The sequence below is a fragment of the Garra rufa genome, chromosome 22 (genome assembly GCF_049309525.1).
Source record: "Garra rufa chromosome 22, GarRuf1.0, whole genome shotgun sequence".
NCBI classification, from domain to species: Eukaryota; Metazoa; Chordata; class Actinopteri; order Cypriniformes; family Cyprinidae; genus Garra; species Garra rufa.
In genome coordinates this window covers 7,863,864-7,876,824 of record NC_133382.1, presented here as the reverse complement: position 1 = coordinate 7,876,824, position 12,961 = coordinate 7,863,864, and the positions used below count along the sequence as shown (strand labels likewise).

The following is a 12,961-nucleotide window of genomic DNA, read 5'->3' as shown; positions in this document are numbered from 1 at the left end:
GCAGTTTGGAAATTTTTTGTGCCAAAACAAACAGACATACTTGTTGGTTGGCCATTGTGTGATACCACCAGAAGAGACGAGTTGTGATAAAGTAGGCCACAACGACATCAATCGTGTAGTGGTCATGTGCAAGAAGGATGCAAAACACTCCTATTGCACACAGCGCCCAGCAGCCCCAGTGGTACCACCAGAACCTTCTAGGAGAATCTGTGAGGAACAAGAAAACCAGGGGTCTTATAATGTAGAACTTAAGATTATATACCATTCGCTTCAAGGCTAATGCAAGAACAACAGCAGTTTGAGTCTACCTAATTGAAAACCAATGAAATAAGGCAAATAAGGCTACTGAGAGGAAGGAAAATGTACATATAGTCCACTCAAAATGTTTTTGAGAACCCATTAAAGGAGTAGTAAACATTTACAGATAATGTACTCACCCCCTTGTCAATTAAGATGTTCATGTCTTTCTTTCTTGTCATAGAGAAATTATGTTTTTTGAGGAAAACATTTCAGGATTTCTCTCCATATAGTGGACTTCTAAAATGCAGTTTAAATGCAGCTTCAAAGGACTCCAAATGATCCCAGCTGAGGATGAAGGGTCTTATCTAGTGAAACGATTATTTTGTAAAAATATTTACAATTTATATACACTTTTTAACCTCAAATGCTCATCTTGTCTAGCTCTGCGTGTACTTAAAGAAGATCAAACACCCTTTACATAAAAAAGCAAAGTAAGACGATTTTGAAGCTGGCGGAGAAAATGAGATGGGAGTTTAGAGTTCACGCAGCCCTGGACAAGACGAGCATTTAAGGTTAAAAAGTATGTAAATTGTAATTTTTTTTTTTTAGAAAATAACCGATCGCTTTGCTAGATAAGACCCTACTTCCTCGACTGGGATCATTTAGAGCCATTTGAAGCTGCATTTAAACTGCATTTTAGAAGTTCAAACTCGTGGGCACCATAGAAGTCCACTATATGGAGAGAAATCCTGAAATGTTTTACTCAAAAAACAATTTCTTTACGACTAAAGAAAGAAAGACATGAACATCTTGGACGATGAGGGGGTGAGTACATTATCTGTCAATTTTTGTTCTGGAAGTGAACTACTTCTTTAAGACATTTTAAGCATTGAGCATTTCAGCACATTTCTGCCCAAACTGTCAATGCTGTAATGTCTTAAAGGAACACTCCACTTTTTTTGGAAATAGGCTCATTCTCCAACTCCCCCCCGAGTTAATAAGTTGATTTTTACCGTTTTGAAATCCATTCAGCCGTTCTCCTGTTCTGGCGATATCACTTTTAGCATAGCTTAGCATAGATCATTGAATCCTATTAGACCAATAGCATCGCGTTCAAAAATAATCAACGAGTTTCCATATTTGTTGTATTTAAAACTTGACTCTTCTGTAGTTATATCGTGTACTAAGACCGGTGGAAATGCAAAGCTGCGAGTTTCTAGGCTGATAAGATTAGGAACTACACTTCCATTCCGGCGTAATAGTCAAGGAAGTTTGCTGCAGTAATATGGCCGAAGCAGGAGCAGTAATACCACGCACCACATGTGCAAATGCTAAACTAGCTGGGAACTCATTTCTGGTAATACTCCGCCTGCTTCGGCCAAATTACGGCAGCAAACTTCCTTGACTATTACGCCGGAATGGAAGTGTAGTTCCTAATCTTATCAGCCTAGAAACTCGCAGCTTTGCATTTTCCACCGGTCTTAGTACACGATATAACTACAGAAGAGTCAAGTTTTAAATACAACAAATATGGAAACTCGTTGGTCATTTTTGAACGTGATGCTATTGGTCTAATAGGATTCAATGATCTATGCTAAGCTATGCTAAAAGTGATATCGCCAGAACAGGAGAACAGGAGAACGGCTGAATGGATTTCAAAACGGTAAAAATCAACTTATTAACTCGGGGGGAGTTGGAGAAAGAGCCTATTTCCAAAAAAAGTGGAGTGTTCCTTTAAGGGAGAAGTTCACTTCCAGAATAAAAAATTACATATAATGTACCCCCTTGTCATCCAAGATGTTCATGTTTTTCTTTCTTCAGTCGTAAAGAAATTGTTTTTTGAGGAAAACATTTCAGGATTTTTCTTCATAGTGGACTTCTATGGTGCCCCGAATTTGAACTTCCAAAATGCAGTTTAAATGGAGCTTCAAACAATCCCAAATATGGTTGTAAATGATCCCAGCTGAGAAAGAAGGGTCTTATCTAGCGAAGCGTTCGGTTATTTTTTTTTTTTTGCCTCAAACGCTTGTCTTGTCTTGCTCTGCCTAAACTCTGTTTTTTCCAGTTCAAGAGTGTTAGGGCATGTCTAAAAACTCCCATCTTATTTTCTCCCTCAACTTCAAAAATCATTTCAAAATCATCCTACATCGCGGCAGAAGTACAGACCCAGTGTTTGCAAAGTGAACATCAAACAATCTTAACAAAAAAGGTAAAACAGCGATGTTGGACGATTTTAAAGTTGAGGGAGAAAATGAGAAGGGAGTTTTTCGACATACCCTAACTGTCTTGAACAGGAAAAAAACTGTTCAGGCAGAGCAAGACAAGATGAATGTTTGAGGTTAAAAAGTATATAAATTGTTTTAGTTTTTTTAAATAACTGATCATTTCACTAGATAAGACCCTTCTTTCTCGCATTTGGGAACGTTTGAAGCCACATTTAAACTGCATTTTGGAAGTTCAAACTCGGGGCACCATTGAAGTCCACTATATGGAGAAAAATCCTGAAATGTTTTCCTCAAAAAAACTATTTCTTTACGACTGAAGAAAGAAAGACATGAACATCTTGGATGACAAGGGAATGAGTACATTATCTGTAAATTTTTGTTCTGGAAGTGAACAAAGTATACTATTAATAATTTTTAGCACCAGAACTAAACTTTGCAAATGAGCCAAGACTATTTTAGAGTATTTTAAAAATCATCTCAAATTTGAATAAATAAGTGTTTCATTAATTTACGATTTGTTAGGATAGCACAATATTTGGCTGAGATACAACTATTTGAAAATCTGGAATCTGAGGGTAAAATCTTAGTTATGCATATTACTAATCAAAAAATATGTTACAAAATATCTACATGGAACATGATCTTTACTTAATGTCCTAATGAAACGATACAATATTGACCCATACAATATTGTTGGCTTTTGCTAGACCTGTGCTACTTACAACTGGTTTTGTGGTCCAGGTTTACAAATCATAATCATCTGAAGCGATGAAATTCTTAAACTTTTAAGTGCATCTTAATATCCAAATACTATCTGGCACCACTGTATAATCAAAACATATGCTTCAACTGTCCACTAGAGGACAGTGTTGTCTCAAATCTGAGTTACTCACACTCCTTCATGAAGAGATAGGTGAGGGTTAGCATGACCGTGTGGCCGCTGTACAAGTAGTCTCCACACATGTTATGAGAACCTGTGATGGTCAGACCCCCTCCTGCGATCATTTTCATCACCCGCCGCATCTGAGATTCCCAGTCACCATACAGCTGCCAGAAACAACAAACAAGTATTAGCATCATGACATTCTCCCATAAATCTTAAATGTCTGTAAACTACTTGTCCCATTTTGTTTCAACAAACTCAGCACATGTTTATGTCGAGAACGTAAAACAACAAATAACCCCTCAACATAAAAGCAAAAAATGGTTCTTGGTGTTTGTCTGGGCTTTCTTTCAGCAACTGCATTCAACAGGAAAACAGGTTCTAACAAGAGTGCAAAGAGTTGCTGGGCTTGATAATAAGTGTTTCCTGCAGGTCCCGTGGTGTGGATTTCCTGCCTTGTGTAGCTAGCATGAGTCTTCAGTGCATCTCATCACACACACAGAGTTGTGAAAGGATCACCAGTGGACCGTCAGCATGGCAACACTAAAAAAAAATCTTTTAAATTTCACAATATTGGTCATTTTTTTCCGGTATGTGCAGATTTTGTCTTACAGTTCCCTATTCATTTCCATCAAGAAAATTACACATTTCTAAAAGATTTCACTGCCTTTTTATGACATTTACTTACTTGCTTTTGTATTTAATTCTTATATTAAGCAACATAATTTTAAGTTAATTTTGAGTAACTAACCTAGGTTAACCTATTTATCATTTAATAAAATAAAATGTATATAACATAATATAAAAAAAATGAAACAAATAAGTAAATTAATCAAGTAAAAACTCTAATAACATTACTTTTTACACATTACAAAAAAAGACTAGTTTGATTTTTAACACTAGAACTACTTTTTAAACTTTTTTTTTTTTACAAAATGTGAATAACATTTTTTCATAATTCTTTAATTGATTTTAATTAAATTATTAAAATTATTTATTTATTTTTGCATGGATTTTCCTGTAAGGGTTCGATACCTAGCAAAATTCACATGAACTGATAAAAATTCATGCTGTCAACGTTTCTTTTAAAAGCATAAATTTAAAATGTAAAAACTGTGCGATTGTTAAAAAAAGTTGTAAAACTGACAAAAATGTAAATAAATAAATAATGAATAAATGAAAAAAAATACATTACATATATATATATATATATATATAGATAGATAGATAGACAAAATGTAAATAAATAAATAATGAATAAATAAAAAAATACATTACACACACACACACAAATACACACATATACATATATATATATATATATATATATGAATAAAATATTATAAATATTATAAATATTATGAATTGTTATTTTTTTATATATATTTATTAATGTGTGTGTGTATATATATATATATATATATATATACACACACACATTAATAAATATATATAAAAAAATAACAATTCATAATATTTATAATATTTATAATATTTTATTCATATTAAAAGCAAAGAAAACAAAATATTATTCCTTTTTTCATTTCTTACATGACAATAACATGTAAGAAATGATCATTTAAGAGAAAATTGTGCTTAATTGACATTAAAATATTACTGAAATAATGCTTTACTCATATAAAAGTAATCTGAAGAAAATACCTTTTGAATATACTGCATTACTGTAATAAAAATAATATTTTCTTTCAGTGACGGTAATAACCTTTAAGTGAAAATTGTGCTTAATTGTCATGAAAATATTATTTGAACAATATTTTACTGATAAAATCAATGAACGATCAATATATCATCAATATATTAATATCATCATCAGTATCATCAATATCAATAGTATTTTGTTGTCATAAAAATATAGTTTATATTTATGAATATACTAATCATATTACAGTAATTACAAAAAAATATTTAGCTTTAGGGCCTTCATGCTGATCCATGCTTTCCCTAAAAAACATACATTTCTATACAAATTCCATTGTACAAATTCCTAACGAAATTCCCACTTCATATAATAGCGACTTTTTCTCATGAGAACAGGTTGGCAGATCCCATAAAAGTAGTGGAAATTAAACTTTAACTTCTTTCCCCCTGTGTCTTCCTCAATATAAGCAGCTTGCCAGCGCATATGGAAGGAAAAACAGATGAAAATAGCACACTTCACATTTTCCATGAACGGCTTCTCCGTCCAATGTGAAATATGTCCCTTTGTGACCTCTGCTCTGAGGACATTTATAGAACACTCACAAATACTTTACATCAACTCTTCAAAACATACATGGTCACCTCCGGGGAAAAAAAAAAAAACGGAAAAGCTCTGGGACAAAAATTAATTGAAAATATACTAGAAATTCTAATACATCACATAAACAAATACCATTTTGTAATCTTTTCCTGAAATGAAGGATCATAAAAGCAGCCAGGACAATTACAAGGTCTATGCCTGAACATGCAAATGTAGGAGGTTCAATCACAAACAAGCTTTTTATAATACTTCTATTTTTAAAGCTTTAAAGGGTGTCACTATCCTCTTCCACTGTATTATAAATATTCTGAGTGAAATATTACTTTAACTGGCCAATAAGCCTACTTGTCGAACATTGCAAAGTTAGTTCTGTTATTTATGAATGTTATAAAGTAATATGAGAATGGCAAAAGAAAGTGAATTCTTTTGTTTTTACCTTAGGAGAGCATTTAAAGTGCATGCCAGGCACTGGAAGAGTAGTTATGTACATAGTGATGCATCTGTAGAGGTAGAGCGTCCCGACTATGAAAAAGAAGCGTCGACCAACAATTGATCTGTGGAAGGAAGATGTCATGGTTTAATCAGGGTTTCTGCAGATATGAACAAGTGAAATTTAAGACTTTTTAAGACCTTTTTAATACCACCTTATATGAAATTTAAGACCGAACCTGTAATGGGAATAGAAATTATATTACATGCATACATGTAATATTTAATGTGTTTAATGTAAAAAGTAGACACAATTTCATGGCTGTCATAAATTAAATTTATTACTACGATATACAGTGAACCTTTCATATCAGCAGATACTATTCCACACAAAATATCCCCATAAAAGTACCACTAGAAATAGCTGATGTAAAAGAAATTTGATTTACCTTTATAAAGGCCTTTTTTTTTACTTTTGAAATGTATGCATTACCTTTGAAATTTATTTTACGAATTTATCAATAAATTCTAAATGGCTGTTAGCAGTGAGATTACATAATTTACACTGCAAAATTTAAAGTGAGATTAATGTTTTAAATACATTTATTGATTTATAAATATATACATTAGAAATGTTGGGTGTGGAGGCAAACTTTTAAACACACTAAACTACCAGGAGGTGGCGGTAAGACACTTCATGAGCGAGTTATTTCAACTGATTCGATCAAAACGCTGAATCATAGCAAAACGTAGCTAGGAGAATGCTTCTGTTAATGTTGCATATTGTCTAATATGTAAGTAACTACTCGACTAGCTACTTTTTTGTTGAGCTAAAACCAAATGTAACATTTGTAATTGTGAGAATTTTCAGCAAAAAGCTCACTTGGTATATTACTGAACTATATCATATTATATACTAAACTATAGTTTAGTTATAACTAAACTATACATTTGAAATTTTTACCTCAGTGTGTTTCTTGAGTGCTGTTACGCTCATTTGTTTTAAAGTATGTCACAAATAGACCAGAAATACACTATCCATTATCAATTTCTGTTTACGTTGAATGTATTAAAATATGAATCTTGCCTTTAGATGCTTCACTAGTTGTTTTTGTCACTTCAGTTTTAATCAGGCGGTTTGTTCGGTCGGGCAAGTAAAAAAAATAAACATTTTAAAAGTATTCTGCTACTGCGACTCTGAAGACGCAGTAACTTCCACAGAGGGAGAAAAAAATCTAGTTGTTAGCAACTGGCCTTAGCCAAGCCCTATATTCAGTTTTTTCGAGCTAAGAATCGCTAAACTTGCACTTCCTCACAGCTAAAAAGTTAAATCCATTTTACTTCTGCGGTACAATCCGAGAGAGACTCGCCCCAAAAGCAGAAAGCTGATTGGCTATTGCATGCTGGTCTCATTTGTAGTTTAAATACAGCAAATTATATTTGGAATAGTGAAATAAAGAACTACAACACCACGGAAACAACTAAAAGAGAATTTAAATTAGCATTAGAGGTAGCGTTACATGGACATCGGAAAAATAAGACCTGTGTAAAATTATTTAAGACCTAGAACAGCGAATTTAAGACTTTTTAAGGCCTAAAATTTAGATTTTTAAATTTTAGACTTTTTAAGACTTTTTAAGACCCCGCGGAAACCCTGTTTAATATTTTAATCACAGGACGATTAGAGCAAATCTGACAACGTCCAAGCAAGTCCCGTTTTACATTGCATCTCAAAATTAACGGACGTGGATAAGAAATTTGACTTGGCCTATTCAGTAACGATTTGAACTGTGAAAATACAGTCACAGCAATTAAGCTAATTTTCCCCCCAGATTCTCATTACCATAAAGTGAAATCCAGACATTATAGATAATGATTCTCAATGACTCATTTAGTGAAATAAGTGCTGATTAATCGCATCCAAAATAGAAGTATTTGTTTACATAATATATTTGTGCATACTGTGTATATTTATTGTGTGTGTGTATATATATATATATATACACACACACACACACACACACACACACACACACATACAGTATATAATTTGAAATAAGTGGTGTCAAACGATTAATCACAATCAATCGTGTCCTAAATAAAAGTTTTTGTTTACATAATATATTTGTGTATACTATGTATATTTATTATGCATGTACACACACAGTATATAGTTTGAAAATATTTACATGTTTTTACATAATTTATGACATGTATCAATATATTTTATAATTAAACTTTTTTTCTTAAATATATACATGCATGTGTTAATGTATATAATCGTTTGTGTGAAAACAGCAGTTCTTTACAGATATTTCTTTAAAAAAACATTCCAGTACTGAGAAGGTTTTTGCATTATGGTAACGACAACATGTGTTTAAATATTACATTTAAATGATATTTTACTCCTATTTTATTCATATTACAGCAATGAGCATTTTTCCTGCATTACATTATTGAGAATAATATTGTCTTGTATTACGGTGATGATTAAAATTGTGACATTAAACTATTTAAATAGCATTTTATTCATGTAAATATAATTTTTAAATATAATTAAAAATATATTTTAAATCTTTTTGCATTACAGTAACAAATAATATTTGATTTCATTTTGGTATTGATCGTTTAAGTGATTAAAAATTTTACTTAATTATGAAAATATTTAAACAATATTTTCTTATAAAACAATCATAAGAAAATACCACTCATTTGAATTTGAATTACAGTTATGAGAATAATATTTTCTTGGATTAATTATAATTTTAGTGAAAATTGTGCTTAATTGTCACAAAATAATATTATTTAAATAATGTTGTTCATATTATCAGAAAATGATAAGAAAATATAATTTTTGCATTACAGTAATAATAAATTGTATTATAAATTTTACTTAATTGTAAGAAAAATATTTTTTAAAATAATATATAATTCATATAAATATAATTTTATTTATTTTAAATACAATTACTTTTTGCATTACAGTAACAAAAATAATATTTTCTTTTATTGTAGTAATGATCATTTAAGTAAAAATTGTAATTATGAAAATATTTAAATAATATTTTATGCATAAAACAATAATCATAGGAAAATATCACTAATTTGTTTTTGAATTACAATAATGAGAATAATATTTTCTTGGATTAATAATAATTGTAGTAAAAATGGTGCTTAATTGTCACAAAAATAATATTATTTAAATAATACATTATTCATATTATCAGAAAATGATAAAGTAATGAATTTTGCATTACAAATATATTTAAATATTTTTTTAATAATATGTTATTCATACTATCAGAAAATGTTAAGAAAATAATCATTTTTGCATTACAGTGATGATAATTTTAGTAAACATTGAGCTTACTTGGCAAAAAGATATTGTTTAAATAATATATTATTTATCATTTACATTTTTGTATTACTTCAATGCACTAAAATGTGATCCGCCTCCTTAGGATGAATCACTTGTTGTATTCCCAATTGTAAGTCGCTTTGGATAAAAGCATCTGCTAAATGAATATGTAAAATATTCTCATGACTATAATGCAAAATAAATATTACATAATTATATTTTCTTCTGATTACTGTTACATGAATAATATATTATTTAAATAATATTTTATGACAATTAAGCACAACTTAGCACAACTTTATTACTGTAATGCAATAGAAGGTAACACTTTATTTTAAGGATCAGGAATTAGACAGTAATTAATGACTAATAACTGCATTTGTAAATGACTAGTTATGGACTTGTATGCCATTACAAGCTATTTATAAGGCCTTTATTGGTTGTTGTCTTATTTTTGTCTTATAGACCCTTTATACTTGTTTCCGTCCTAACAGTGTACTAATTAGCTAAACATAAAACAAACTAATAGCTTGTATTGTGTGAATTACACACTTTATACGTTCTCAATACACTATGTGAATGTGTAGCTTATAAGTATAAAATAAATATAGAATAGGAATTTCATCACAGACATTTCAATTAACAGAAAAACACTTTTACACAAACAGTGTTGTTTTCGTCAACGATGACGATGACGAAATCATTTCGTTGACGCCACTTTTTTTCATGACGATAACGAGACGATGACGAGATAAAAATGGCTCGTTGATGACTAAAACATGACGAGACGTGTGTGAGTTTTCGTTGACGAGACGAGAATAGACAAAAATGTTAGTGGGTGGTCCGTCAGACGTTTAAAATGCATGACATTTCCACTTATTGTGCATGCCAATTAAAACTTAAAAAGTATCTGACGCTATGGCAAGCCGTTTTAGCATTAAATACTCTTTGCTGTACTAGTATGGCAAGCCGTTTTAGCATTCCATCCTTGTTTGTCTTTTATGTTCTAAAACATTCCTTCATTATTGTAATTATTGGTGAAAATAGTCGATCCGGAAGCTCACATTGTGTTGAACTATAGGTCTGCTATTTTCAGAACTTATAAGTGACACTACCCAACAGCAAAATACTTACTGACCTACATTAATTTGTTAAAAGACTACTTTTTTCCCTTTTTTTGACTAAAACTAGACTAAAACCTTTTTGACTTTTCGTCGACTAAAATTGGACTAAAACTATCACATATAGAAGTGACTAAAATTTGACTAAAACTAAGAAGCATTTTAGTCCAAAAGACTAAGACTAAATCTAAGATGGTTGTCAAAAACAACACTGTACACAAAAGCAGTCTTTCTAGCAGTTGTTCCATACTAACAAACGATTTAAAAACTAAATATTCCCCATTCCCTGAATTTTTTAATAGCTAACAAGCAAATTTCTCACTAATACATTCAGTATTACTTCAGATTATGTTCCCCATTTTAAAGGAGAAAAGCGACATGAAAGTTTGCAGATGTGTCTCATCTGTAGTTTGTTCTCTTGTTGAACCATCAAACAATAAAGACAGAATTCTTCACTGCAATCTTTCATGTGTCTTTTCTACTTTAGAATAGGGAACATAATCTGAAGTAATACAGCATTTATTAGTGAGAAATGTGCTTGTTAGCTGTTAATAAATTAAGGGAATGCGGAATATTTCGTTTATTAACCATTTATTAGTATGGAACAACTGCTAGAAGACTGCTTTTGTGTAACTGTTTTTCAGCTAATTTAAATGTCTGATGAAATTCCTATTGTATATTTATTTCGTACTTATAAGCTACACATTCGCATAGTGTACTAAGAACTTATAAAGTTTGTAATTTGCACAATACAAGCTATTAGTTTGTTTTATGTTTAGCTAATTAGTACACTGTTAGGACAGAAACAAATATAAGCCAATAAAGGCCTTATAAATAGCTTGTGATACAAGTCATTTACAAATGCAGTTATTAGTCATTAATTACTGTCTAATTCCTGATCCTTAAAATAAACTGTTACTAAATAAAATATTATTCTCATTATAATGTAACGTTAAAGTTAATTTAAGTGAAAATGACAAAATGTCTAAAAAAAAAAAATAGTCACAATCTTAAATGGGATCGTTCACCCAAAAAATCTGTGGTTCAACCTTCATTTTCTAAATCTACGGGAATATTTTTGAGTGCAAAGACTTTATTCAACAATTTCTTGCTGTCTATTGTAGGGTCAGAAAGCTTGGATTTTATCAAAGATATCTTAAGTTGTTTTCTGAAGATGAACGTCTTACGGAACATCTTAAGGTCTTACGGGTTTGGGTGAGTCATTTCAGAATTTTCATTTTTGGGCGAATTACCCCTTTAAGCAAATGATCATTTATTATGTACTTTAAAATTTTGGGGTTAAATATGCCTGAGACATTACAGGTTTTACGAGGCTCACCTACAAACAGAATTAATAGAAGACTCTCAAATGATTCACAAACACAATGTGTGCTACTTAGAAAACTCACTTGTGTTTTAAGAGACTCAACTGTGCAATCCACAAGACCATCAGAATCATTCCGTTGATCTCGCATATAGTAAAAGCCCACTCCACTCGGTCAAAAAAGTCAAAGAACTTGTCAGGGAGCGGTGGAGATGCCTCCTTAGGAGGCACACGTTCATGAACCACAGAAATAATAACGGTGGTCGAGACGAAGCAGCATAAGGCATAGACGAGAGCCACGGCCGTCTTTCCCCATTCTGGAGGGAACTGTGGAGAAGCTGGCTCTGGTATGGGAATCTGCACCAGTTCCTTGTGGAAGCCATTCACCATGCCGTTTCGCTGAGCCTTTCCGGCACTCCCAGCGTTCCCGTTATGATTCAACACCATGTGGCCGTTGGCATGCCCGTTCTTGTGAACGTCGATATGATGCTCGATCTTAAGAGTCTCAATCTTCTCCAGGAGCAGACGCCCACCGTCTGATGTGACCCTGGAGAGCGGTGACCTCTTGAAGTCATCCGTCGTAAGACTTAACAAAGCCGGTCCGTCGTGTTTTCCTAATGCTTCTGAGTATTCCTGCAGGCCCTGGTCGGTCAGCCAGAGCGAGACCTCCTCCTCTGACCACAACGTTACTTTATTCATATCAGCCCTTGAGTTTGTAGAAACGTAATGGAGAATCCAACATAGGCGCACACTGCTATGAAACACGAAGTCCTTCTCTGACCATGCTCATTACATGAGAAGGGCTCTGGGGAGGAACGGCTCACAATTTCCAGATGTTTAATCCAAATATGACGCACATCTACAGCCACTTCATAGATGTTTCTCCTGTAAGAGAAAAGACAAAAGCACATTTATTTCCAAAGCACTCGACATCATGTTTGCAAAGACATATAAAGCATGTATGCACACAATTAAAGAATTTAAGCCATGTTTTTCGCCCCACGTTTTTTATTAGGCTTTAACATGATTTCACACCAGGGTTATTTTTATTATGGTACTTCAACTAAAACTAAATTAGACTAAGAACCTTAGTTCTTTTAGTATCTAGCATTAGAAATAGC

General features: G+C 32.0%; 1 protein-coding gene across 3 annotated transcripts in view; it reads right to left on the bottom strand.

Moving 5' to 3' along the window:
• sgms1b (sphingomyelin synthase 1b) overlaps nucleotides 1-12,961 on the bottom strand; it is a 42,922-nt gene that overhangs the window by 1,339 nt on the left and 28,622 nt on the right. For all 3 annotated transcript variants that reach the window (XM_073828452.1, XM_073828453.1, XM_073828451.1), the window contains exons 2-5: nucleotides 11,926-12,725; nucleotides 6,045-6,162; nucleotides 3,359-3,512; nucleotides 41-207 (exon numbers count right to left, since the gene is read on the bottom strand). In XM_073828452.1, the coding sequence (XP_073684553.1) occupies nucleotides 41-207; nucleotides 3,359-3,512; nucleotides 6,045-6,162; nucleotides 11,926-12,539 (1,053 nt within the window). In that variant the 5' untranslated portion in view covers nucleotides 12,540-12,725. The remainder of the gene's footprint in view (nucleotides 1-40; nucleotides 208-3,358; nucleotides 3,513-6,044; nucleotides 6,163-11,925; nucleotides 12,726-12,961) is intronic.